This window comes from Oryctolagus cuniculus, chromosome 1 (assembly GCF_964237555.1).
Source record: "Oryctolagus cuniculus chromosome 1, mOryCun1.1, whole genome shotgun sequence".
Classification (NCBI taxonomy): Eukaryota; Metazoa; Chordata; class Mammalia; order Lagomorpha; family Leporidae; genus Oryctolagus; species Oryctolagus cuniculus.
In genome coordinates this window covers 237,799,881-237,827,690 of record NC_091432.1, presented here as the reverse complement: position 1 = coordinate 237,827,690, position 27,810 = coordinate 237,799,881, and the positions used below count along the sequence as shown (strand labels likewise).

Here is a 27,810-nt window from a genome sequence, read left to right as displayed (position 1 = left end):
TGGCTAACAGGCATGTGCACAGACACTGGGGCTGGTGTTGTGGCACAGGTTAAGCCAGGGCTCACGGTGCTGGCACCTCACATCAGGGCCACAGTCTGAGTGCCGGTTGTTACACTTCAGACCCAGCTCACTGCTAACACACATGGGAAGGCAGCAGAGGATGGCCCAATTCCCTGGGTGTGCCATCCATGTGGGAGGCCCAGATGGAGTTCCAGACTCCTGGCTTCAACCTGGCCCAGCCCTGGCCTTTGCAACCATCTGGGAAGTGAACCAGCATATGGAAGACCTCCCGTACCCTGTCTTTCCCTCTAACTCTGCCTTCCAAATAAACAAACCTTTAAAATTAAAAAAAACTTTTTAAATGTTCAACATCACTAATAATCAGGAAAAGGCACATCAAAACCACAGTGAGATATCACCTCATACCCATTAGGATTGCTACTGCTGGATGGGATGGAGCAGGATGGGAAGGGAAGCGAAGCGAAACAACAGGTATCGGTGAGACTGAGGAGCCATAGAAGGCTGATGAGCTGGTGGTAGCGATGTGTCACAGCAGTTGTAAACAGTATGGTGACACCGCAAAAATGTGAACATGGAGTAACCATAAATCCAACAACCCCACTGCTTCCTAAATCATAAAATAGGGTCTCAAAAAGGTGTCTATGTGGCCATGTGCACAGTCAGTACCAAGTGAAGCAGCCCAAGTGTCCTTAGACAGAAAAATAGATTAACATGGCCTGCACACACAGTGGACAGCATTCAGTGTCACAGAGGAGGAAAATGGCTACACTAGACACGCATGGACGCAGAAATGCAAACCCTGCACTGGTTCAAGTTGTCAGAATCTACAGTGACCATGGCTGTACAACGTGAATTTCATGGACTGCACACTTATAGGTGGTGAGGATGGTGACTTCTAGAGTGAGTACTGTGGCTCAGATGCTCACATCCCTCATGAGAATGGGGGCTCAAGTTCTGGCTGTTGTTTCCAATCCAGCTTCCTGCTAATATGCCTGGGAAGTAGCCAATAATGCCTCAAGTACTTGGGACCTTGCCATGCATGAGAGAGACCAAGATGGAGTTTCTGGCCCCTGACTGTAGCCTGGCCCAGCCCCAGCCACTGAAGCCATCTGGGGAGTGAACCAGTAGATGGAAGGCAGATCTCTCTCCCCTCCCCACTCCCCTTCCTGTCACTGTTTTACATAAACAAATAAACTGCAAAATACATGAACTTTCTGTTATGTGTCTTTTACCAAGACAACAAAAGGAAATCAAGGCACCCCATCTCCTGCAGATAGGAACGGGGATACAGGAACACAGACAAGAATAATTGTCATTCAAAGTGTTTGACAGTCTATGCAATAGGTGAGCCAAAGGCCCAAACACATGGGTTTGGGGGATACAAGGATGCATGTGATGTTAAGGTGAGGTGAGCAGGCAAAGGACTCAAGGCAAGAGCAAGCATGGCACACATGGGGAGCAGCGTGTACCCTGGTTTGATGGGAGACGACCGTGCAGGCACAGGAGGTACACGGTGCCCCTGTGCTCTCTCTCATGCACAGCCTGTGCCAGACGGCACCTGTAGGTATATCAGACCCAGCCAGCCCTGTGCTGATGTGCTGCTGCCACCAGCGCAAGCTGGGTGATCTGCGCCAGCAGACAGTGCAGGCAAGGGTAAGACAAGTCTGAAGAGTTGGAACCTTGATCCCCAAATGTGGATGTGAGAGGTGTTGAGGGAGATGGGGGAGGGCAGGGTCAAGTGAAGTCCTGAGGATGGATCCCAGGAGGAGAAGAGACCTGAGCAAGCAGCTGTCTGTCTCACCAAAGCAGTGCAGCAGACGGGCCTCACCAGATGCTGGTACCACACTCCTGGGCTTCCCTGCCCACAGAGCCAGGAGGTAAATAAATCTGTTCTTTAAAATGACCCAGCCTGTGGTATTCAGTTATTGCAAGAGAAAACAGACACAATCCGCGGACTGGGGTTGCAAGTGGCTTCTTGTCGTTCCCCTGAGGGCAACAACCCAACTTCCAATCCAGCTCCCAGGGTCAGGATGGGATTCACTCCTCAGGCCTCAGAACTGTTTGTCCCCCTTGGGATGTCCTTTTCTTTCCCTAAGAATGAACTCTCTTCCCTCCTCTGAAGCACAGCTCACATACACCAGGCTCCCGTAACTCATGCATTAGGTCGTCTGCTGTGTGCACACAGGGGCATAGCTTGAGCACAGTATAAATGTCCTTTCACACGTCGACCAGGACTGGCTCTCACAGGGTCACTGGACACCCAGGTCAGGCACTATTCCTCCTGTGCCACCTACAGACTATGGGGCAGACGGCTCAGCATGGTGCTGTCCACCTCTCCAGCACTTGCAATTTTCAAGCCCAGATCAATGAGGGTAAAAATAAAACCCTGAGAGGAAATAATCACAAGAGGCCAGTTCTTGCTCTGGTATAAAACATGATCTTTAAAAGAACATTTTCAAAGGATATACTGAGGAACTGCGGGGCCTGGGTGAGGAACCTACACTGCTTCTAACAACCCACAGTCGTGAAGAAGACCTGCCAGGCAAGCAGCAGGCAGGCCCAGGTCTACTCTTCACAGAGGCTCATTCTTCCTCCTGGGCCAGCCACGACTCAGCTTCTGCCCAAGGCCAGCTCCTCGGCACCAGCGGGACTGTCACAAGCACAACTCAATATGGAGTTGCACAACCGTTACAAGTGATCTTTCCAGGACTGGCACTGTGGAACAGCAGGCTAAGCTGCTGCCCGCAGGGCCAGCATCCCATATGGGCACTGGTTTGTGTCCCAGCTGCTCCACTTCCAATCCAGCTCCCTGTTAATGCACCTGGGAATGCAGCACAGCATGGCCCCAGTCCTTGGAAGAAGCACCTGACTTCATCGTGGTCCAGCCCTGGCTGTTGTAGTCATTTGGAGAGTGAAGTAGCAGATGGAAGACCTCTCTCTCTCTCTCTCTCTCTTTTTTTTTTTTTTTTTTTTGGGGGGGGTGGGAGGCAGGCAGAGTGGACAGTGAGAGACAGAGAGAAAGGTCTTCCTTTGCAGTTGGTTCGCCCTCCAATGGCCGCTGTGGCCGGCACACCGCGCTGATCCAAAGCCCAGAGCCAGGTGCTTCTCCTGGTCTCCCATGGGGTGCAGGGCCCAAGCACTTGGGCCATCCTCCACTGCCCTCCCGGGCCATAGCAGAGAGTTGGCCTGGAAGAGGAGCAACCGGGATTGCAATGCCAGCATCCCATATGAGTGCCGCCTCGAGACCCAGCTACTCCACTTCCAATCCAGCTCTCGGCTATGGTCTGGGAAAGCAGTAGATGGCCCAAGTGCTTGGGCCCCTGCACCCATGTGGGAGACTCAAAAGCAGCTCCTGGCTCCTGGCTTCAGATTGGCGCCTCTCCAGCCATTGCAGCCATCTGGGGAGAATGGAAGAGCTTTCTTTCTCTTTCTCTTTCTCTCTCTCTCTCTCTCTGCCACTGCCTCTGCCTCTCTGTAACTCTGCCTTTCAAATAAATAAATAAATCTTTAAAAAAAAAAAAAAACTGTTTATACATCTGAAGTAACAGAATTACAAAAATGGAGAGCAGACTAGAGGCTGCTGGGACTTGGAGATGGGGGTGACTACACAGAGATGACAGCCAGGGATCCTGGTGTGACAGAATGTTCCAGTCTCTACGGTAGCAGTGGCTAGAAACATCTACACATGTGATCAAACTGTACTCGTCCACCACATACATATATAAAAGTTATTATCACAGTGACTGACATTTGGGCATTGCACCAATGTCAATGTCCTGTTTTTTATCCTGTTTTCTAGTTACAGAAGATGTTACCATAAAGGAAGCTGCATGGAGGGCACATGGGCCATCTCTGCACTACGTTTATAACTTCCCATGAATCTCTAATTATTTTACAAATTGTGACATAGGGCCATGTTGCACAGCAGACTAAGCACCCGTAATGCCAGTATCCCATATGGGCACGGGTTTGAGTCCCCGAGCCCCATTCTGATCCAGCTCCCTGCTAATATGCCTGGGAAAGCAGAAGATGGCACAAGTGCTTAGGCCCCTGCTCCCACATGGAAGACCCAAATGAAACTCCTGGCTCTTGGCTTTGGCCTGGTCCAACCCTGGTCACTGCAGCTGTTTGGAGAGTGAATCAGCAGATGGATGATCTCTCCTCCCCTTTCTCTAACTGTGCCTTTAAAAAAAAAAAAGTTTCAACATTTACAAAATACTGGAAAAGTCTGAAGCCACATCAGCCTGGCCAGGCTAGGTGAAGAGGAACCCAAGGACAGGGCCAGGATCAGTGACAGGTGTTGTTTCCAGGAGGTATCTGCATGGCTGGCCTATAGGAGGATGGAATGCTTGTTGGCTCAGAGGATCCGTGGAGAGCAGAGTCCCATGCTTGGTGGGCAGCAGCCGGCAGCCCTGCCCATCACTAACCAGCAGTCACTGCAGGCAACTGTGGAGAAGACAGTATCCCAGAGACCAAGATGGGACATGGGGCAAGGTGGGCAGTCAGCATGGAAGAGAAAAACCACCAAGAGCAAGAGGGGTCAGGACCAAGCAACACAGCTCCAGAAGGAAATGGTCGTCAGTACCTTCAGAAGGACAAAACCAAACACAATTGACACTGTTTTTAACTAATCAGATAATGGGCAAAACTGATGTCAAACACATCCATGCATGGAATGGATAGCAAAGACGCAAACAGCTGAAGAACAAGTCAGGAAACTGGCAACAGGCAAGGAACTGCCTGAGAAGACAGAACCCAAGGTCCGTCTATAGGGAGTTCTATGGGAAGAAAAAGTACTTTGCATGTTTCTGGAGCTAAATTCACAAACCCTCACACTGGCAGGGCCTGTGTGGACAGCAAGCTGACAACACTGCAGAGAGAGCTGACAGGACGGCAGCCCCCAGAGCTTTACAATGCCAGCTTCCAGAAGTGCCAAGGGAATACAATACAGTCATAAACCTAGACATCAGACTGGAGGAGCAGCGTAAAGGCAGTGTAGACGTTCTGGTAAAATGCATCACACGCTGGTGCGTGAACCACAGTGAGAACAGTGGCAGGTGCCACCTGCACCTGCACTCACACCAACAGCTGCTCTGCTCTGAGGCAAGCCTGAGCCTGCCATTTGGTGCAGGAAGGTAGACGGGGGTGTGCTTCAGTGTGGCTCTCTGTATGCACGCCTCGGCGCCCTGCAGCACCAACCCACTTCATTCTAGTCACTTCCTGGTGACCAGGCCCACAGCTGGAGAGGACGTGGTCTCTGTAAAGGTCCACACAGACACGAGAATCGTCCAAGAGCAAAGCCCACAGAGGAAGTGAACAAAGTGTCACCAGCACCATCCCACACGCAAGAGGCCTCAGCACTCCTAAACCGCTCTCAGGCAGTTCAGGTCTCAGCTGCCTTTCACGGCCTTTTTCATTCATGCACAAAAGTCCGTTTGCCATTACCGAAACCAAACAGAAGACAATGAACAGCAAGCAAGAGAAGACACGAAATTACCAGGCCTGGGATGGATTTCGGCATGGTCTTTCGTGCCCTGTGAACCTTGACATCAGGGCCAGGAGCCACAGGTTTCCTGTCTTCTGTGTCTGTGCCCCCTTCCCCGGGCATGGCTGCTGCTGTGGCTGGCATCTGAGGAAAAGCACTTGGAGTCCTGCCTTTACCAGCCCCTCCAGGAAGGGTCTTTGCAGCATGGCCAGGAAGCGAGGTGGCCAGAGTGCTGGTAGTCCTCACTGGCTGCCCCTGCAGGGCCGGCTGAGTCAGGAAGTAGCCATTGCTGCCAACAACAGAAGTCTGCAAAAAGTCATCGGCTGTGACATGGTTCTGCTTCCCCACTTCTGAGTCTCTTTCTGAAATCCCATTTTCTGCTATGCGGGGTAGTTTATTGAGGCCCTCCTGCGGGCTAACTTTTGTGCCCTCCTGAGTATGCTTCGCTGCACTTGGATGACTGCTGTCATCACTTTTTGCACAGGATCCATTGGTTTCACCGTCTGCAGCCACGTGGGCCTCTCCTGCCTGTTTCTCCGCTGAACCTTCATCGGCAGCCATGGGGATCTCTGTGAACAAGAAGACAAGATGTCACCAGCTGGAAGTGCCTGCCCTCCCGAAACACCGCCCCCAGTGCAAGAATGACAGCTACATGTAAGTCTTATATAAAAGTTCTATAAACTGTGTGTTGTCTAAAGCCATCTATAGAAACATCTTATAGGGGTCAACATTGTGGCACAGCGGGTTAAGCTGCCACCTACGATGCCAGCATTCCACAGGAGTACCAGTTCGAGTCTCAGCTGCTCCATTTCCAATCCAGGTCTCAGATAATGTACCTGGAAAAGCAGCAGAGGATGGCCCAACCGCTTGGGCCCCTGCCACCCACGTGGGAGACCCAGATGGAGTCCAAGCTTCAACCTGATCTAGCCTTGGTTGTTGCAGATATTTTGGGATCGAACCAATGGATGAGAAATCTTTCTTTCTCTTTCTCTTTCCCTCTATGTAACTCTGCCTTTCAAATAAATAAAATAAATCTTTAAAAAAGTCCTCTTAGGGTCAGGGTCAGTGCTGTGATGAAGTGGGTAAAGCTGTCGCCTGCAGCATCCCATATGGGCGCCGGTTCGAGTCCCAGCTACTCCACTTCCAGTCCCGCTATCTGCTAAGGCCTGGGAAAGTAGTGTAGGATGGCCCAAGTCCTTGGGCCCTTGCACCCGTGTGAGAGACCCAGAAGAAGTTCCTGGCTTTGGATCGGCACAGCTCCAGCCATTTCAGTCATCTGGGGAGTAAACCAGCAGATGGAAGACCCCTCCCTCCCACTCCCTCTTTCTCTCTCTCTCCCTCTCTCTTTCTCTCTCTGTGTAACTCTGACTTTCAAATAAATAATAAATCTTTAAAAAAAAAGTCCTTTGGGGCTATGCTGCCATATAGTGGGCTAAGCCTCCACCTGTGGTGCCAGCATCCCATATGGGCACCATTTTGTATCCCAGCTGCTTTCAATACAGCTCTCTGCTTATGGCCTAGGAAAGCAGTAGAAGATGGCTCAGGTGCTTAGGCCCCTGCATCTGCATGGCAGACACGCAAGAAGCTCCTGGCTCCTAGCTTTGGATTGGCTCAGCACTGGCCGTTGCAGCCATTTGGGAACTGAACTAGCAGATGGAAGATTTTTCTGTCTCTCCCTCTTTCTGTAACTCTACCCATCAAATAAATAAATAAAAATATTTCAAAAAAAAGTTCATGGATTATGTCTATTAAAAAATTCCTTTCATTCCATATACAAACCAACACTTTGACAGATTAAATATAAACTTACTTCTTAGGCATTAACTTTGGAAGTTAACTGGTTGGATTAGGAGTCAGTACAGTAAAAAACAGTATTATTTGGAGCAGAAAATAGGGTTTCAAAAGTGACTTCCTAAGAACAAACTTAAAAGAAATAGGTCAGAAAGGGCCAGACTCCCTGCACATCCTTCACACACGCAGTTCTCCAGAGAAGCTCAGACTGACAACACCCTGGCAGGCCAGGTGTGAGGACGTCACGAACAATGTACACATTTCACACTGTGCGACTGAAAAACAGATTTGCCTTCACTGACACATATCACGAGATGTAGAAAGAGCCTCAGGCAGGTTCAAAACCCTTCATTTGGCTCCATTTCCTAGCAGAGGCTACCTCCCATGTGACATTACTACTGAGCCGACTGAATGTCTGTCTGTCCCTAAATTTTAAGTTGTGTGATAGCAAGGATTCTGCTCACTACAGTACCTTAAGCACAAGAATAACAGGGTATGGAAAACAATGTGTGTGAAATTCATCATTTCTGAGTGAATATAATAATTAAAAAAAAAAAAACAGCAAAATAGAATAAGTGGAAAAGTCTTCAACTCAGAGAAGGCAATACACCAAATTCTACAGCAAATGTTTACTAATTAAGAAATGCTAAATTAGGGCCGGTGCCGTGGCTCACTTGGTTAATCCTCCACCTACATCCCATATGGGCGCTGGGTTCTAGTCCCAGCTAGCTCCTCTTCCAGTCCAGCTCTCTGCTGTAGCCCAGGAGGGCAGTGGAGGATGGCCCAAGTGCTTGGGCACCTGCATCCGCATGGGAGACCAGGAAAAAGCACCTCACTCCTGGCTTCAGATCGGCGCAGCGCCAACCATAGTGGCCATTTAGGGAGTGAACCATCGGAAAGAAGACCTTTCTCTCTGTCTGTCTCTCTCTCTCTCTCTGTCTATAATTCTACCTGTCAAACAAAAAAAAAATTAAAAAAAAGAAATGCTAAATTAAATGCATAAGATCAGAAGTATCACGAGGGATTCCTCAGCACCACTGAAAGAGGAGGTGCTGGTGATACGAAGGGGAGTGAGAGGACTGAGGGTAGGAAAGGAAGGGCCCATTGTTCTCGTTTGCACAGAGACGAATCCATCAGCAACCACAACACAAACGTAGCAACACCACTGAGCTTGAGATTGAGTTACAAAATCAAGGACATTTCTCTACACTAACATAAACAAGAAAATTTAGGAGAAAAACAAATTATTTATGAAAGCAGGAACAAGTACAAAGAGTTCAAAAAATTAGCTGACACTCAAAACCTATGTGAAGAGGCCCTTCTATGTTCCTGAGTGGAAACACAAAAATTACAAAGCTGCCAAGGTTCCTCAAATTGAGTCTATAAACGAAATGATGTTCTAATCAAAATTCCAATCAGTATATCAAAGAACTCCATGCCCATAATCCAAACTGGGGGAGGGGACTGGCAGCAGGCGGAGAGCACGGCCCCAGCTCCTGACTCCAGCTTGCTGCTGCTGCAGCTGTGAGGGCTGCAGAGACTGGGCCCCTGCTGCCCTGGGGGAGACCTAGACTGGGCTCTGCCTGCTCCTAGGCCCAGCCCAGCGGCTGCCGCTGCAGGCATCTGAGGACTGAGCCACAGCATGCGAGCTCGTTGTGTTGGTCTGTCTCCCTCTGTTACTGTGTCTCTCAAATAATTATTTTACTTTGAAAAACGTATAGGGAAGAAAAAATTTTTACAACTAGCCCAGAAAACCACGAAAAAGAGTATTAAAGAGAAAGGAAAGCAGGCTTGCAATGAGAAACAGCTTCTATGGGCTCAGACAGCACCATTGCCCAGGAGGGGCGAAGGCTTACTGGAAAATAGGCCCAAGGGACACTGCCTTCCCTTCCTACTGGAGCAAGGGGAGGGGACCTGCTGTCATGGCTTTTATCCAAAAGCATCCTGAAGAAACCAAGAAACAAAGGGTGTGCAGGTCATCAAAGGGTACACACGGACTCACAGCAGCCAACACGGCTGCGGGCATTCCAAAGGCCACAGGCATAGGGTGGGCTACAGATGTCACTCCCACGTGAATATTACACCCCATGGAAGAGAAGTGCACATCACGAAACCACGAAATCTTTAGGAAAAAAACACTTTGAAGACCTAGGAGCTGGCAAAGTCTTAGCCTTGACACTAGAAGCATAACTGATAAAAGGAGAAATAGATAAACTTGATTTCATTAAAATTAAGAACTTGCTCGACAAAAGCCCATGGGAAAAGTATGAAAACACAGCAACAGACGGGCTGGTGTTTGTGGCACAGTATGTTAAACCACTGCCTACGCTGTAAGCAAAGCTTCAAGTCTCACCTGTTCTACTTCCAACCCAGCTTCCTGGCACTGTTCCTGAAAACACAGCTGAAGGCCGCCCTGCTACCCATATAGAAGATCCGGATGGGGTTCCAGGCTCGGAGCTTCGCCTGGCCAGCCCTGGCTGTCGCAGCCATTTGAGAAGTGAACCAGCAGATGGAACACACCTCTCAATCTCTATCTTTCCTCTCTAACTCTGCCTTTCAAATAAAGAAAATAAATATTTCTGGGAAAAAAAGATAGCAACAGATTGGGAGAAAATATTAGCTAACTACACATATATAAAGAATTCACACAAAGTCAAAGAGCAGTGACCCCAACTCCCAATGAAAGGCCCTTCACAGCCTTCAGGCGGGGAGTGCCCCAGGGGACACAGCACATGCACAGGGCTCCTCCTCCTCAGAGCAGTCCCTGCCACCTGGGCCCCAGCTCACATTTGTGAGCCCGGACGCTGGGCATCACACAGAAGGAGACTCGGTGCTGGCTGCCACTGTCAGCTGGCAGAGGGCCTTCCTTCAGGAAGAGGCAGCACGGAAATGCCTAGGAGTGGGGGCCAGTCTTATGGCACAGCAAGTTGGGCTAATAACTGTGACGCCAGCATCCCATATCAAAGCACTGGGTTAACTCCCTACTGCTCTGCTCTGATCCAGCTCTCTGCTAATGTGCCTGGAAAAGCAGTAGCTGATGACCCAATACTTTAGCTGCTGCACCTACATGGGAGATCAAGATGGCCACTCCACATGAGAGACCAGCTCCAGCCATTGTAGCCATTTCAGGAGTAACCAGAGGATGCAAGATCTTGCTGTCTCCCCCTCTCCCTTTCAAAAAAAATAAACATTAAAAAAAGAAGAAGAAGATGAAAACTGCCAATAAACACGTTTTGGATTTTTTAAAGAAGAATATAAAGAGTTGTGCTGAATGACTACTGAATTTAAAAGAAGAAACACGGCAGATCCCTACGAAGAAAGCTAAGCCTGTCCCAGAGCACAGTGTGACCAGGGTGCAGGACCTGGCAGGAGGGGACACAGGAGCGCGGCAGAGATGCTGAGAGTCCAGTGCTTGGCTTGGTCTTCAGAGGATGCTCCAGGGAAGCTTCCCACGCGACAATGGACGTGGAAGGGACAGGAGCACCAGACAAGGAGCAGGTAAGCTGAAGTCCGGTGTGGTCAGCGTTCTGAATACACAGAGCAGGAAGGGCCCTCCTGCTCCCCGTTCCACGTCCTGAGCACTGCCCTGACCCTCGCCGCGAAGGCCTGGCAGAGGCTTCATGGGGAGGCTGCTGCTTCGGGGAACGCTGCCTTCACCTCGTGTCCTTATTGTCAGAGGACAGAGAGCTTTCTTCTGAGCACATCCCGACTGCCCCCTTGGTCTGTGTCTGCTGAGAAGGCTGCAGGGACCAAACACACACGGGCAGGCAACGCTGCCTCACACATGTCCAGTGAAGTAATAAAGACACATGACTCTGAAAAGTATTCAGGATCTTTAATTTTATGTTATATTCTGAAACACAATGCTTTAGCTGGATTGTTTTAAATCAAGTCATTACCTGTTCTGAGAAGGAAATGCACTGTAAGACAAGATGTCTCCTCACATGCAGGTAGCACCAGTCAGCAAGTGTCAGGACGTCCACGACCAGTGTTTCAACAGACTCACACTCAGAACCTCACCACGTGGCTGCGCCTAAGGGCCAGGTCCCTCAAGGGGGGCTGATGGCAGGACAGCGTTTCATCTTTCTTGTACAACCACAACACAGCAATGGCAGTCTCACTTAAATTTGCTTTTGAGAAGAAAGCATTTCCCCAGAATTTACTCATTCTTCCTATCTTCCAAAGCTGACTCTTTCCCAACAAACTCAGCAGCACCACGTCTGTGTCCTATCTTCACGAAATCTTCTCCAAGCATTTATCAGAGCAGCAATGTTTTCACATTCTGTGCAACCACAACAGCAGGCACCAGTGGCACGGCAGGCTGGGAACACAGCTAACATCCAGCTCTCAACCTGCCTCTGGGGTCCTGGCAGCTACTGAGAGCGTATGGACAGCCGGGTGGCACACCTAGGAACTGCAGAGAGCCTCCACACAGAGCACTGCTGCTCCTTCCCAACACCCACGAAAACAGGTTCCAAAGGGGAAATCCATAACAAACAAAAAAATGCAGGAATCACAGCATAATCTTTTGAGGCAGGTGGAACAGTGGTAAGTAAATAAAACAGAAAAAGCAGGATCTGCAGACAAGGACTGGGACAAGCTGGAAGGGAGAGACAGTGCCACTGAGACCTGAGAGGTGCAGGTGGGAGTGGGTCAGAAAGGGGTACAGCCACCCGACCTGGGACATGACCACCAACCCTAAAGAAACAAGTCAGATAACCAAGATGAAACAGGCAAACACTGAGGAAGACAAAAAACCAAAGTGGATGTGAAAAGAAACAGAAAACCTAAATAAAACTTTAAGAAAAGATCCCATCTCTTACCCCCCCAAAAAAACAAACAGTCCTTGCCATCTAGAAAAGCTATCCTACGAAACATTCTTTTTTTTTTTTTGGACAGGCAGAGTGGACAGTGAGAGAGAGACAGAGAGAAAGGTCTTCCTTTGCCGTTGGTTCACCCTACAATGGCCGCCACAGCCGGCGCGCTGTGGCCAGCGCACCACACTGATCCGATGGCAGGAGCCAGGTACTTCTCCTGGTCTCCCATGGGGTGCAGGGCCCAAGTACTTGGGCCATCCTCCACTGTACTCCCGGGCCACAGCAGAGAGCTGGCCTGGAAGAGGGGCAACCGGGACAGAATCCGGCGCCCCGACCGGGACTAGAACCCAGTGTGCCGGCGCCGAAAAGCGGAGGATTAGCCTAGTGAGCCACGGCGCCAGCCCCCTACCAAACATTCTAAAAGTAACTGACGGGGGCCAGTGCTGTGGTATAGTGGGTAAAGCCGCCCACCTGTGGCATCGGCATCCCATATGAGCACCAGTTCAAGTTCTGGCTGCCCCACTTCTGATCCAGTTCCCTGCCTGTGAAAACAGCTGAAGATGGCCCAAGTCTCTGCACCCATGTGGGAGATTCAGAATAAGGTTTTGGCTCCCGGCTTCAGATTGGCCCAGCTCCAGTCATTGTGGCCGTTTGGGGAGTGAACCAGCAGACAGAAGATTGCTTGCTCTCCTTCTCTCTGTATCTCTGCCTTTCAAATAAATAATATATCAATCTTTAAAAAAAAAAAAGCATAGTGTGTATGGATTGATCAGGACAGCAACACTCCATGACTGACCTATGACACAACATGACACACATCAAAACTCTAGCTGGGGGCTGGCATCCAACAACTGACAGGAACATTAGTTCAAGTACAGGTTGTTCCACTTCATATCCTTGCTAGTGCCTGGGAAAGCAGTGGAAGATGGTCCGAGGGCTTAGGCCTCTGCCACCCACACAGAAGAGAAACTCCTGGCTCCCAGCTTTTGCCTGGCCCAGCCCCAGTCACTGTAGCCATTTGGAAAGTAAACTAGTGGAAGGAAGACACCTCTCTCTTTCTCTTTCTCTCCCTCTGTAACTCTTCCAAATAAAAACATCTAATTTGCAGAAAAACAAGAGCAACTGTGACAGTGCAGTGCTAGGGTAAGAAAAGGTATAATCAGTGAATAGAAGGGAAAGTCCCAGAACTGACACTCTTTGGGTCAGCGCTGTGTTATGGCAGGTAAAGCCACAGCCTGCAGTGCCGGCATCCCATATGGGTGCCAGTTCAAGTCCTGGCTGCTTCACTTCCAATCCAGCTCCCTGCTACGGCCTGGGAAAGCAGTATAAGATGGCCCAAGTCCTTGGGCCCTTGCACCCATGCAGGAGACCCAGAAGAAGCTCCTGGCTCCTGCCTTTGTATTGGCCCAGCTCTGGCCATTGCAGCCATTTAGGGGGTGAACCAGTAGATGGAAGACCACCACCCTCCAACTCTCTGTAACTCTGCCTTTCAAATAAATAAATAAGTAAATAATTTTAAAAAACGAACTGATATCCCACTGAGTGCAACAAGGCCACAAGAACAATCCATTGCGGAAGCTGGGTCAACTGGATATCAACTTGCCAGAGAATGACACTGGATCCCTACCTTGATCCATATATAAAAACTAACTCAAAACAGATCAAAGACTGCATAGGAAGTAAAACTATAAAAAAGGAAAAATTGGCATGAATCTTTATGACCTTCTACAATGTAATAGTTTCTCAGTTGTAACAAAATCATAAGCAATCAAAGGCCAAAAAAACTAGATAAATACAAACTTCACCAAAATTGAAAACTTTTCTGTTCCACCATCAAAAAGCAGAAAGAACAGCCATACTGAAAATCACATAGGGGACTTGAGTATGTGGTCTACACAGAACTCTGACAACTGAATAACAGCCACCAATAATCCAACTTAGAGGCCTGCACTCTGGGCAGACACTGGTACCAGAGAGACACGAAGACTGGCAACTAGCATAGGAGAGGCTACTCAGCATCAAGAGCCGTGAGGGAAATGCAGAAGAGAACAGACTGAGAACCACACCCACCAGGAGGGCTGCATCAAAATGGCAGAAATTCCAAGTGTTGTAGAGAATGCGACTGATGGTGGAAATCAAAGCAGAGCTCAAAAAGAGGGTCACACTTTGGCTCAGGAGCAGTAGGCATAGGGCAGAGCCCAAGGATAAAAGGACAAAGTGGTGCCCACTCTGGCACCTGGTGTCATAGATGTAATGACTACTCCTAGAAAAAGACAAGGGGGGCCACCATTGTGGCATGGTGCAGTAAGCTGCCACCTGCCATGCCAGCATCCCATGTGGACACAAGTTCGTTTCCCAGCTGGGAAAGCAGAGCAAGATGGCCCAAGTGCTTGGGTCCCTGCCAACCACACGGGAGACGTGAGTGAAAGTCCTGACCCGACCCACGTCATTGCAGCCTCTCTTCCTCTCCCCCTCTCTCTGCAACTCTGCCTTTCAAACCAATAAATAAATCTTAAAATTTAAAAAAGTTTAAAAAAAAAAGGCAAAGACTGAGGATGGTGGGCAGAGAGGTGAGAGGGAGAAATCACAGAACACAGGCACTGAGAGATCAGAACACATCAAGAACTGAGAGGGCTGGGGTGACAGGAAGGAAACACTAGTCAGGTCTCAAAATGTCCTGCAAACAGATGTGAGGTGAGTGGACAGTGGGGGGACCCAAGGCAAGAGGCCCAGGGCTGGGCAGAGGTAGCAGCAGAAGGAAGTGGACAAAGAGCAGGTGGATGCAGGAGCCAGGCCTAACAGGTAAGAGACCTGTACCCATGTCGGGGTGCTTGGGCTTCACACCCAGTTCTTCTGGCTCCTGACTGCAGCTTCATGGCCCTACACACCGTGGAGACAGTGGAGACGACTCGACAGTTGGGTTCTTGCCACTCATATGAAAGACCTAATTTTGATCCCAGTTTCGGGAGGGCCCAGCATTGGCCACGATGGGCATTTGAGGAGTGAACCAGAGGATGGGAACTCACTCTCTCCTTATCTCATCTCAGACTCAAAAAAAAAAAAAAAATTTTTTTTTTTTAAAGGAGGCACTCATAGTCACAGACAGCTCAGTGCTGGCTGAGAGCCAGATACACACAGGGGCTGCAGCATCCCAAACTAAATAGGCCCTCACCCCAAACTTTCTTTAGGTGATCTTCTGTGGACCTCTCCCTAGAGAGCTCCTATGGACACCCCTGCATATACACCCTGTGGACAATCCCTGTACACAGCCTCTGCACACACACCCTGCCGTGTTTTCTAAGCCTCTAGTTTTACCTTGTGTAGAATGTCATATAAATGGAGTCAAACAGCATGTGGCCTTTGCAGTCTGGCTTCCTTCACTTAGCAAAACACATTTTAGCACCATCCACATGGTCGCCTGAATCGTACGTGGGTCCTGTTGTCCCATTGTGTAGATGCTGCTGATCCAGTCTGTGGGTCAGCTGAGAACGCCGAATAGTGTCAGTTTCGTTGTCAGGAAGAAATCTGCCTGAAGCATCTGCTGGCCACTCCTAACTTCCTGGTGTGCTTTAAAAGACAAGGATACGTGGGAGGAGGGGAGGCGCTCTACATCCTTTGGTAAATCTTTTCCTTCGCTAGTAGAGTGCATGTGTGTGCGTGTGTGTGTGTGTGTGCGTGTGTGTGTGTGTGTGTGTGTGTCTGTCTGGAACCCTAGGTAAAGGAATTAAACTCAGAAGCCTGGGATAGACAAGAAGACAGAAGAGTGGCAGGTCTTCCAGCTGGGGTGGAGGCTTCTGTCCCGCCCCCGAGGGAAGGCTGCTCTTACCTTCTCTCAGCAGCTCGGTTTTCATGCAGCAGTCCTGTTTAGCTTCCCCCTTAGCTGGAACTGCCTGCTAAAAAGAAACAAGAGTCATCAACCCGAATTTCTCAGGAGGCGGCCCGTCCAACATGCAGACGTGACGCCCCCAGAAGGTGGCACAGACGAGATCAAAAGCAAATTACAGCAGCAGGTGTCAAGTCCTCATCCCACACGCCAGTCCCAAGCTGCTCCATTTCCTGCTAATGTGAATCCTAAGAGGCAGTAAGTGATGCATCAAGTGTCTGGGTCCCTGCCACCCACATAAGAGACCCAGATGGGCCGGCGCCGTGGCTCAATAGGCTAATCCTCCACCTTGCGGCGCCGGCACACCGGGTTCTAGTCCCGGTTGGGGCGCCGGATTCTGTCCCGGTTGCCCCTCTTCCAGGCCAGCTCTCTGCTATGGCCAGGGAGTGCAGTGGAGGATGGCCCAGGTGCTTGGGCCCTGCACCCCATGGGAGACCAGGAAAAGCACCTGGCTCCTGGCTCCTGCCAGGATCAGCGCGGTGCGCCGGCTGCAGCGGCGGCCATTGGAGGGTGAACCAACGGCAAAGGAAGACCTTTCTCTCTCTGTCTCTCTCTCTCTCACTGTCCACTCTGCCTGTCAAAAAAAAAAAAAAAAAAAAAAAAAAAAAAAAAAAAAAGAGACCCAGATGGAATTCCCAGCTCCTGGCTTCATCCTGGCCCAATCCTGGCTGTTTTGAGCATTTGGGGAGTGAACCAACAGACAGATGGGAGATCTCTGTGTCGCTCTTCATTCTACAGAAAGGAAGGGAGGGGGAAGGGAAGAGAAGGAAGGGAAAGGGAAAAGGATGAATTTAAAAACCAGAGCAAATTGTGGTCACAAAATTCACTCTCAGAGGCCAGTGCTGTGGTGCAGCAGGTTAAAGCCCCAGCCTTCAGTGCCAGCATCCCACACGGGTGCTGGTTCAAGTCCTAGCTGCTCCACATTCAATCAAGCTCCCTGCTAATGTGCCTGTGAAAACAGCAAAAGATGGCCCGAGTCCTTGGGTCCCTGCACCCATGTGGGAGACCCAGAAGAAGTTCCTGGCACCTGGCTTCGGATTAGTTCAGCTTTGACCATTTGGGGAGTGAAACAGTGGATGGAAGACCTCTCTCTCTACCTCTGACTTTCTGTAACTCTGCCTTTCAAATAAATAAATAAACCTTAAAAAAATTTTTTTCACTCTCAGATATCCAGACAGTTGAGACTTTGTTCAAGCAGAAGGTGACTTCTGTCTCTGGGCAGGGACTGGCATTCAGATAAAAGTCCATGGAAATTTTTACTCTGGACAATATTCACAATAAAAATGTTTCATGTGTTATCTATATAATTAGAAATCTGTTACAGTAATGCTATAAATTATTTCAAGATGCACCATGCTCCTGAAGCAATCCATCTAAGTATTTCCAATGTCCAACAACCTACTAACTAAAATAGCTACAGAAGTAGATACATCAAGCAAATTTAATAAGAAACTTTATAACAATTTGAATGTCTACTATGTGGAGGCAGGTATTATAAAAGATCTCTTGCAATTTTATTTCTTAACAAAAATCTTTGCCTTCCAGAAGTTTAGTGTGGCTAGACAAAGCAAACGCACAGCTCTTTACCAGGTCTCTCCACACGCAGCGGTGGCTCCCACGGGTTCCCAGGAGGTGGCAAGCAGTTTGCACCATCTTGCCTGCACCTGGGAGCCTGGGGTGCAGGGGTGCAGACCACTCTGGGTCTCCCACCTGAAGCTCTACGATCTAGGGGCATAATCCTATAACATGAATGATAACTTCTAGAATGTTCTCTCCAAAAGGACACCAGAGTATTTTCTCAGAATATTCCCACTGAACCTTGAGCTCAAAGCTGACTTCACAAGCAGGGTCACCTCAAGCCTCCCAGCCCTTCCACACTCCTCCTCAGTCCTGCCGGGAGCTCTCCACACCCTCAGTGCTTCCCATGGTGCTCACCTTGCTCCCACCAGAAGCTGACAGCTTCCTTACACCACCAGCACGTGGTCAAGAAAAGGACACAAGCAAGGTCTCTGCTGTCAGTGCCCTGCTACCTCCCCTGGAGGCTGGTGTGTGGCCCCACTGGGGGTTTCCAAATCCCAGGGGCCCCCAAGACCTTCTCAGAAGCCTGACAGGACTGGATTTAAGAAGCTACGAACACATAGGCTCATTCGGGGGACTGGTACTACCTGACTTGCCCCCTCGACAGTAGCTGACGGGACCAGCGTTGATGTCTACACCTGGAGTAATCTTCTTAGAGGTCAGTCCTCTCTACTGGACTCCTGGGGTAGAGGTCCATCACATTACCGAGCACCCAGCATGGACACACAGGCCCAACTCCTCACCCATCAAGCTCCACTCTGCAGGCAGAGATCAGGTCGCAATCATTTCTACATCTCCCAAGGCCTATAAACACCAACAACAGTGACAGAGACAACGTGAGACAGAGATTCTGTGGCTGAAAGCATTTGTGAGCCTTTCAGAATCTGCTCAGACTCTTGTTCTGGTTGAAAAAGAAAGAGGAACAATCCTGACACCCCTGAGCCCCCAGCTTGCTGCTTCTGCTGCTCCGTGGAGCCCACCTGCTGGATGCCACCAGGAGGCCCGGGCCTCACTGGGCCCCTTCCGGCGTCCCACTGTCCCCTCACGGGATCCACGCTGGATGAAGTCTGCCAGAAAAGCTCAGATGCTCACTACCCAAGAGTCAGTCCAGGAAAGGCCATGCTGAGCTATTTCCTCACGGGGGACCCGGAGCAGCAGCCAGAGGACATGCCAGGAGGTGACTGTGCCCGAGAGCAAAGAAGGGACAGAAACCAAATTCAATTGCTTTCTGTGGACGACTGAATTTCATCAAGAAGGAATATGGCCCCTAACCTCTCTGCAAATGGGCCAGCATCCACAGTCTTCCCACGGGTGACAGCAAACCAGGAAGGGTTAGGACGAGTGTGCGCCTGTGCACGTAGAAGCATGTCAGTTACTGTACCAATCCTGCAATTTCTCTGCACGTCTGAAATTATTTCTAATAAAGTAACGGTTCTGCTACCACCAGTGCAGGGTGGGAAGAACTGCAAGTGGGCTGGGCTGCGTGTCCATCTGTCACCCTGTCTTTGGTTTGGTTCTCCCTGCATTTACTGACCCTGCCACAGCTGCATTACAGTCACTTGGCTCCTACAGTTTGGCGCTCACAGAAAAGAACTGAGACCTGATTGGCTCCGTGTCCCACAGCCACTATGGAAACGACAAGCTCAGTGGCTGGAGTGGTCCAAGCTGCAATGGAGAGGGCAGACCTGCACCACGTGTGCGTAAGAGGACTCTGAGACCACGCATCACAGAACTACACCAGCAGTGGCAGTGTAAACACACCTCCAGAGATGTTGAGAGACATGTACTGACGAGGTAACCCAGGGCAGCAGGTGGGGAGCCAGGCTGAGAGGCAGGGGTTGCAGACCAACACCTGACCAGCTGAGTAGCAAGACGCACAGAACTGGGGAGCATCAGGCCGAGCCAAGGTGAGGATTATGAACAAGGAACCCTGTGGGATGTAGCAGTTCTGAGGGCAGATGAGGAGGGCTTCTTGAGCCACATAGTCACTAAGACCACCTAGAATGACAGCCTGTCAGATGGCAGGAGATAGCTACTCTACATGCTATCCTCATCATTAATCAATAATCAACATTGAAAAATCTGGGTTCCCAGAGTCCAGCAAAACTAGAAGACATGGTGACACAGGCAGAACTCGCCAACAGCTACTCAGTTCCCATGGGTCTTAAGTCCAGGCAGGCCCACTCACCACTGCTGCTCAGGGTCAGATCCTTGAAGATGCTGCTCCAGCCCTGGCCTGCTTCACCCTCTGAGCTGACTGGTAACACCAGGCTTCACCACACTCTTACCTTGCACCTGCTCTCAGCAAGGGTATGGCGAGGAAGGAGGCATTGGGGCATTTGCTCTGAACCCCAACCTCCTGCAGCCAACCCAGGATCAGGCCCCCTCTCCTCTTTGACCCTCAGCTGTCTGTTCAGGCCTCACCTGCTCACAGCCCATTATGGCTGCATCCCAATTGTCTCAGCCTATACCCTTCAAATTCAGCCTCACAAAGAAGCGTCTGGGTGCCCACATTCTCCCAGGGCTGCAGGAGATCAAACTCCTTCCAAGATAATATACAGAACCCCACTTGCTCTTTGCTAGCACTGGCATTTGCACCTAGAGTGCCAGAGCGATGGTGGCAGCAAAGACAATGTCTTCATGATGCAGACCAATGCAACCTCACCGCCTATCAGACCCTGAACCGTTCCTGTGGGGGGGCGAGTGTGCAGCAGCCACCCAGGCACCAGGGCTGAGCTGAGCAGATGGCCTGCTGGCTGAGTAGCTTCACCAGAAAGGCAAAGGCTATGGTTACTCAGACTGGGACATCGGCCTGTCCCTCAAAGACAGCAGCCATAGGATTTGCTGTCAACGTTAAAATTCTAGCTTTTGTCAAAATATGAATTTTAGTAAATATGCACCTGTGAGCTTGATGGCTTCTTGATATTTGGAGATGTTTCTGATGACATGGCAGGTGTTACTGTTGATTATGGCTTTGTGAAACGGGTAATATGAGTCAACACATAGGAAATCTTCCCATCTAAGAGCACCAACATGCCCCCCCTTCCCACCGCCCCTGAAATTAATATGCTAATACCAGCAGGAGACCAGCACCCAGTGCCCCACTCCTGACCCAGCCCGGGCCTTCGAAGACATTAGGGGAAGAAACCAACAAATGGGAGATCTGTCTCTCTGCCTCTCAAAATATACATTTTTTAAAGTTGGTTACTTTGGCACTAAGAATTTTGAGATCCCTACAGTTTTTTTCAAAATAGACTTTTCCCACAAACTTTTTGAAGTGCCCTTGTATTTTAATCTGTATTTTAGTAGCAATCCTCCAGGTTTTCAATGTGCCAATACTCTATCCGCTATGTCCCTCCCTCTAAACTGTAGAACAGCAGGTAGTTATTACAACTTAACCATCAAACTGCTGATTTCCTTCCTTTTTAAATTAAGTCTGGAGGGGGAAAGAAACTTAGACACTGCCCCTTAGAAGATTCCTAAAATTCAGAAACAAGTAAGAACTAGAAAGGCCTATGAAAACATGCAAATGATTTATAAATGTAAATTTTACAGACATGGAAAAGAGCCAATTGAATTGTCAGCTCACATCCGACAGGATGCCGGCGTGTGGTGCTCCAAGCCTGCGTGAGGACCAGTCCCTGCCTAGCCCTGCAGAGGCTGAGGTGGGTGCTCCAGAGGGTGGAAGGAACTGTGCCCCTGGCATCTGGGCCCTCAGGCCGTTCCTCCCCTGCTGCCCCACACTGCTGAACGCAAGCTGCTCTGCTTGCTCGGCAGCTTTCCACACCCTTCTGGGGACGTCCTTCTGGGACACGTGGTGTTAAATGGCCTCAGGGGTCCAGAGTGGGCCTCCAGAGGCATTCTCACCCACGGCAGCGGGGTGGGGAACAGTCCACGGGCTATATGAAGCCCACTAAGTCATTTGGTCTGACCCTGCCAAGGCAACCACAGGCAGAACTTGAGATTTGTTGAATCTATTACAGGCCAATTTTAAAACTGGTCATTTTGTATGGCCTACAAATGATGTTATAAATATCCAAATGGTCCTTGTCATGTCTGACCATTCACGTGTACTGAAGATAGAACATTTTGTAATGTGCCCAGTCAGCTGCCATACAGGATGCATGTACAGCAGCTGCCTCCAATACAGTCACTTCATTTCTTTTCCGAGTCAAAGTCTAGAGCTTCTAAAGCAAATGTGCCTTTGCAAAGCCAAGAAGAGTAACAATAATTCCCAGCTGCTCTATGTCCACACCACACATCTGCACATCACTGGGAGGTGCCAAAGAACGGAACTGCCACAGGCATTGACAGTGCGCCCTTCGCCCTTCTCGCAGAAAGGTTCTGCCATTCAGAGATCAGACTGCGGAAGAGGAGCTGCATGGACAGAAAGGTCTGGAAGGAGAACTTCAGTGGGAGAAAATACAAGTTTTCCCAGAAAGCTCGCTCTTCTTGCATAGTAAACTGTAATGCAGCTTCACTGTGCAAACAACCTGGGAAAGGAGTGTGTTCCCACTACAGCATTTCCAACTCACTCAAAGTAACTAGAGGATCCAGGAGACCCAACCTCCACAGCAAAGTTTTAAATAACAAAAGCACCCTTATAGGCAAGGAGTGTTCAAAAACTTCATGGAAATTTGCATTACAAAAAAACTTTTCATGGATTTCAATTGATTTTTGCACCAAAATAAACTTATCTCTTTTTTGGGGGGGGGGGGAGGACAGGTAGAGTTACAGACAGTGAGATAGAGAGACACAGAGAAAGGTCTTCCTTCCCATGGTTCACTCCTCAAATGGCCGTTTTGGCCGGCGCTGCGCCAATCTGAAGCCAGGAGCCAGGTACTTCTTCCTGGTCTCCCATGCAGGTAGAGGTGCCCAAGCACCTGGGCCATCCTCCACTGCCCTCCCAGGCCACAGCAGAGAGCTGGACTGGAAGAGGAGTAACCGGGACTAGAACCTGGAGCCCATATGGGATGCCGGTGCCGCAGGTGGAAGATTAACCTAGTGAGCCACGGTGCCGGCCTCTATCTCTTATTTCTTCTACAGATGTTCTTTCTTTTAATTTGAAAGGCAGAGTGACTGGGGCAGTGAGGGTAGGATGTCTTCCATCTGCTGGTTCACTCCCCAAATGTCTGCAGCAGCCAGGGCTGGGCCTGGTCAAAGCCAGGAGTTAGGACCTCCATCAGGGTCTCCCAAGTGAGTGGTAGGAACACAGGTATTTGAGCCACCACCTGCTACCTCCCAAGGTGCACAGCAACAAGCAGTGGGTCTGAAAACCTGTACAGAAATTTGACCCCTGGTATCTGATATGGGTCGCAGGCATCCGACCTGGTGGCTTCACCCACAATGCGGGCCCCCCCACAAACTTTTTAGAATGCCCCCATATGAGGCTAAAGTAAAACCCCTGAAGTTAACAGCAATTTAAAACTGCCCCTAGACATCTTTACAACGTGCCTGGGTCAACCAGACAGCCCCAAGGGCAGCGGGCATGGCAGCAGTGTGGGGCACTGGCACACACAGGCCAGGACAGGCCATCTCACAGGGCAGACAGAGGGGCTCCGAGCGCATGCTCGGCAGCCTGAGATCAGCCCTGAAAGCCACACGCTGAAACAACCTGGCCTACGTCTCCAATGCTGCTGTTTTCACAGAGCAGCTTGATGGTCTGCTCGGGGTCCTGTGCTGCTGACTCTGGCTTTCCAACAAGTGCAGGACTCAGACAGGCCTTGGGGATGCCACAGGCTCAGCCACCTGCCATTTCACAGGTAAGCCCCTCACTTCTCTAGAACAAGGCACCCACAGACAGCTTCACTTCCGTGTATTCACACAGAACTCAAGGGCCAAGCCTGAGTGTGGAGAAAGTTAACTGCTTAATTGCTATACTCCATCCTTACATTTAAATAAAGCCAAAGCCATTTCAGAAAGAATCTGAGAAGAGCCTTACTGAAGGCCATGGCAGCAAATGAGAGAACCTAAGCCAGGTAAGGAGGGAAAGGGCAGTGCAAGCACTCTCCCAACTCGGCCTGCAGCACATCACCTTCTGCCCCGCACGCTGCCAGGACACAGGAACAAAGAAGCCAGGCACTGGTGAACACCTTTACATCAATCTCCTCATCTCCATTTCACAGTCAGGAGGAAACATGAGGAGGACAGACAACACACTAGCCCACCGCCAGCAAGATCACCTGTTCCAGATCCCACAAACTTTCTGAAGTGTTCATGTGCTCAAAAAAGACTGAGGTCTCTGACAGACACAGCTTCTCCTTGGGAACTGCAGTGACAACAACAAAGACTCTAAGTGCCACACGGTCCCACAGAGACGGCAGGCTCATGAGGTGTGGGGCTGTGGCTGCTGCTCTAATTTTAAACCATCTCTACTCATCAATTTCCCAGCTAATTATCAAAGGGGTGGAGAGAGAGAGAGAGAGAATGGCTCCTTTCAACAGCTGAGAGGTTTCTTCTCCCTCTTTTGTCTTTTTGTTTTTCCCCATGTCAGAAAAAGCGGTTATTTCCTAAATTTGGAAAACACGATTAATATCCGAAGTAGCCCTAGAAACTGCATCAAGGGGTTTTCAAACTTGAGAGCACATCTTCCCACCAGCATCCAGCCTTGACAGAAAAGCCAAGGCGCTCCCTCCTTGCAGCTGTCTACTGTGGTTTTCCAAGGTGGGAGGAGCAACCCCCATCCCCAAAGTACGTCCCTCCCCCAAGGAGCGGGTCTCTGTCCACTCACCTTTACCTGAGAGGACCCAATGACTGTCACTAAAGCAACCCCTCCAATGCCTGAGGCCGCCTTGCTCACACCACACTGCCCAAACTGCTCAGGAAGCCAACAGTCCAGGTAACACACACAGACCAGCACGTGTGTGGCACTGACTTCTGGTTCTCACACCCCGAGTCTGAATTCTTCCAGGGGAGGCCCTACGCTCACAGGCCAGAAGAAACTCCTCCCCTCCGTGCTGCCTTGAAAGGACTGCAGATGCACACACAGTTTCAGGGCACTGTACAGTCTGGCGCTCTTCTTGCCCTTCTTCTGCATTCAACCCCAAAGCCTCCAGCAGCAGCAAGAGGGAGGGCAGAACTGCTCCATTCGATGCCATCTGTTCTACCTGAAAGGCGTGTCATGCCTCCTAATACACATCCCGGAAACAGAGCCAGTAAAGAAGTCCAGAGCCGGGGCCGGTTACATGACCACTGGCCGTTTCTTCAGCAAGCCCAAGACGTGAAGAGGCAAAGGCAAGCAGACAGTAATGATAAAGAGAACCAGTGCCAAGTGTGCACTACGTAAGGATTCTAACACCAATAACAAAAATGGTGCACCGAGGTCTCTGGGGGACATCTGAACACATGTGCTAGGTGTGGAAACCACTACAGACAACACTGAGAAGGCACAGGCACCGTTTCAAGACATCATGACTCAGCCACGCACAGCCAGGGACGGCTTTCCCAGGCACATCAGCAGTGTGCTGGATTGGAAGTGAACAGCTGGACTCCATACGAGATGCCAGCATCACAGGAAGCAGCTTCAGCCCCCCCCCCCTTCACCTCAGGAGGAAGACACAGCCGCCAGCAAGCCCGCTCTGCCTGTGCCCGGCACCTGCTGCCCTGAGGCCAGCATCCTGGGATGGGTGGCTGTGCACAGGATCACATCAGTGGGAGACTGGGCCAGGCCGGCTTCAAATCCCAGGTAACCCTCTCTCTGTCCTCTTCACTAGACTGGCAGCAACTACACAAAATGCAGCCTGGAGGCCCTGATGAGGCTGCAGGGTGTTACAGCCGTGCAACGGTCTCCATGGCTGTCTGCTAGAATTACTACTCCAAGTTCTGAAAAAGTTCAGAATTAACACTTTAATCTGCCATGAGTCAGTCACCCCCAAATTCAGCTGTTCAGAAACAAGTGTAGCTCCCTTTGCCACATCCAATCCCCACCAGAGCTCCGGCCCTCGTTGGACTGCCCGAGAGAATGCACCGAAGCTAGATTTCCTGCTCAACTCTTTCCACCCCCTCCACTGGTTTCCCATTTTTAAAAATCCACCCGTGACCCAGCCTTTTGCTGAGACTCACTGCAGTCTCCTGCTTCAACAGTGCTTGGGTCCAAATCCAGCCTCTCAGAGCCACCTGTCATTCACCTGCTCATAGCACCCCCAGACACTGCAAGCCCCAACATCCCTCCTCAGCCCCTCCCCGGACAGCAGCACACCAGACGCCAGCAAGACTCAGCCCCCCACCCCCCAACTAGCGGATCCACTGAATTCGTCTACCTGTCCTTATCTTATGACCACGACTGTGCAGCTGTGAAGAACTTCACCAAATACTTTCTTCACCAGTCTCAAGAGGAGAGGGAACGCGCTCAGAGTGTCAAACCATAGAACATTCCTTCAGAACAAGAAACCAGACCACGAGGCCTGGAAGAGTGGCTGCCCTGTCTTGGGGTGTGCCTTGTACCAGTCAACCCGAACGCACACACAGGCACTGACAGAAATGCCTCTACTGTGCGACTTCACCGAGACTCTCTGGATTGAGCAGGTGAAGGCCACCAGAATATGGGAGGCCACATAACCAGCCAGGACAAGAGGGGAGTCGCCCAGCCCTGGGAGGCAGTGATGGGGAGAGCCAAGCCTGAGGCTCAATCCCCTGGGCCAGGGCGTGAACTCCTGATCCCAGCAGTGTCTGCTGGGATTGGCTTTGCCTTGTCTGTGAGAAGAACCAACACATTCACTCCAGTTCTTTAATTTGTACCAATCCTTCAAATAAAAAAAATGTGGTACCCAAAATTATAAATAAAAATAAGAATCCTATTACTGCCATTATGAAAACCTTATTTCCCTGATCCCAAAAGTGTACACAGTCCAAAGTCCCCAGGCCAGGTGGGGAGCGCTCCTCTGGGCATGGCACACAGCTCCTTCAGGGCAGCTGTGCAATCCTTCATAGACAGCTCAGAAGTCAGCCCCTACACCCATCTAGGCTCCTTCCTTGGTGCTGCCAGGCACCTCCGGCAGCCTCAGCAGTGAGGAACCCAGAGCTGGCCTGATCTAGTACTACTCACTGCCCTCTGACACACAGCCCCGACCCACGAGGCCATCTGACTATACACACACACACACGCAGTCTCACAATTTTCTTAACTTTTGTGGCACAGCAGGTTAAGTCACCACTTGACTTGCCAGCATCCAATATGGCACTCAGGTTTAAGTCTGAGTTATTCTGTTTCTAATACATCTCCCTGCTAATGTGCCTGGGAGGCGGCCAGGGATAGCCGAAGTACTTAGGTCCCTGCCACTCATATAGAGGACCCAGACTGAGTTCCTGGTTCCTAATTTCAGCCTGACCCAGCCCTGACTTCTGCAGCCATTTAGGGAGTGAACCAGTTGGTGGAAATTTCTCTCTCCCTCTCTCCCATCCCGTCTTCCCTCCCTCCCCTTCTCCCTCTGTTATTCTGCCTTTCAAATAAATAATAAAATATCCAATTGTACACAGAAAAAGTCTGTAATCCCAACAGAAGGTAGCTTTGGCACCTTGAGCACTATCTGCTGGTGTTTTCTGATTCGAGATTCTTCCAGGGACCAAGCAACCTTCTCATTAGTTCTGCCTATTCTCTACCTCAATAGAATCAGCAATTTCCTATGCATTTTTAGTCAACGGCATTTCATTTATATTTTTAGAAAAGACAATATTTTTAAAGGATCCTAAACTACAGGAACAAGAGAACACAGGAACCAGAGCCAAGAAACACAGAGCCATGTCCCTGACTGGCAAGGACAGGGCTGCTGAACGTTCAAGCTTCAACCAGGAGTCAGAGGGTCACAATGAGCACCAAGAGATGTCCCCTCACATCCACCGGGACAGCTAAAGAAACAAGACAGCCCTCACAATGCGGCACAGTGGGTTAAGCCACAACTTACAACACCTGCATCCCATATCAGAGTGCTGGTTTAAGTCCCGGCAGCCCTGCTTCCAATCCAGTTCCCTGTCAATGAGGCTAGAAAACAGCAGATGTGGGCCCCTGCCATCCATGTGGGAGACCAGGATGGACTTACCGGCTCCTGGCTACAGCCTGGTCCAGACCCAGCTGATGCACCCATTCGGGGACTGAACCGGGGATAGAAGATTTCTCTCTGTTGCTTGTCTTTCAAATAAATTAGGTCTGAAGAACCAGAAAGATGGACAACACCAAGTGCTGGTAAGAATGAAGAGAACTGGAGCCCTTGTGCACAGCTAGTGACAAGAAAAGTACAAGA

The 27,810-nt window shown here is 50.1% G+C and overlaps 1 protein-coding gene across 14 annotated transcripts in view; it reads right to left on the bottom strand.

The window, feature by feature from the left end:
- Positions 1–27,810, bottom strand: part of EHMT1 (euchromatic histone lysine methyltransferase 1) — a 186,227-nt gene that overhangs the window by 104,307 nt on the left and 54,110 nt on the right. For 7 of the 14 annotated variants that reach the window (XM_051838873.2, XM_051838872.2, XM_051838869.2 and 4 more), the window contains exons 2-3: positions 15,941–16,007; positions 5,519–6,075 (exon numbers count right to left, since the gene is read on the bottom strand). In XM_051838873.2, the coding sequence (XP_051694833.1) occupies positions 5,519–6,075; positions 15,941–16,007 (624 nt within the window). Of the gene's footprint in view, positions 1–5,518; positions 6,076–15,429; positions 15,597–15,940; positions 16,008–27,810 lie in introns of all 14 variants that reach the window. The other 7 variants (XM_051838870.2, XM_070059748.1, XM_070059757.1 and 4 more) reach the window with 3 other exon arrangements.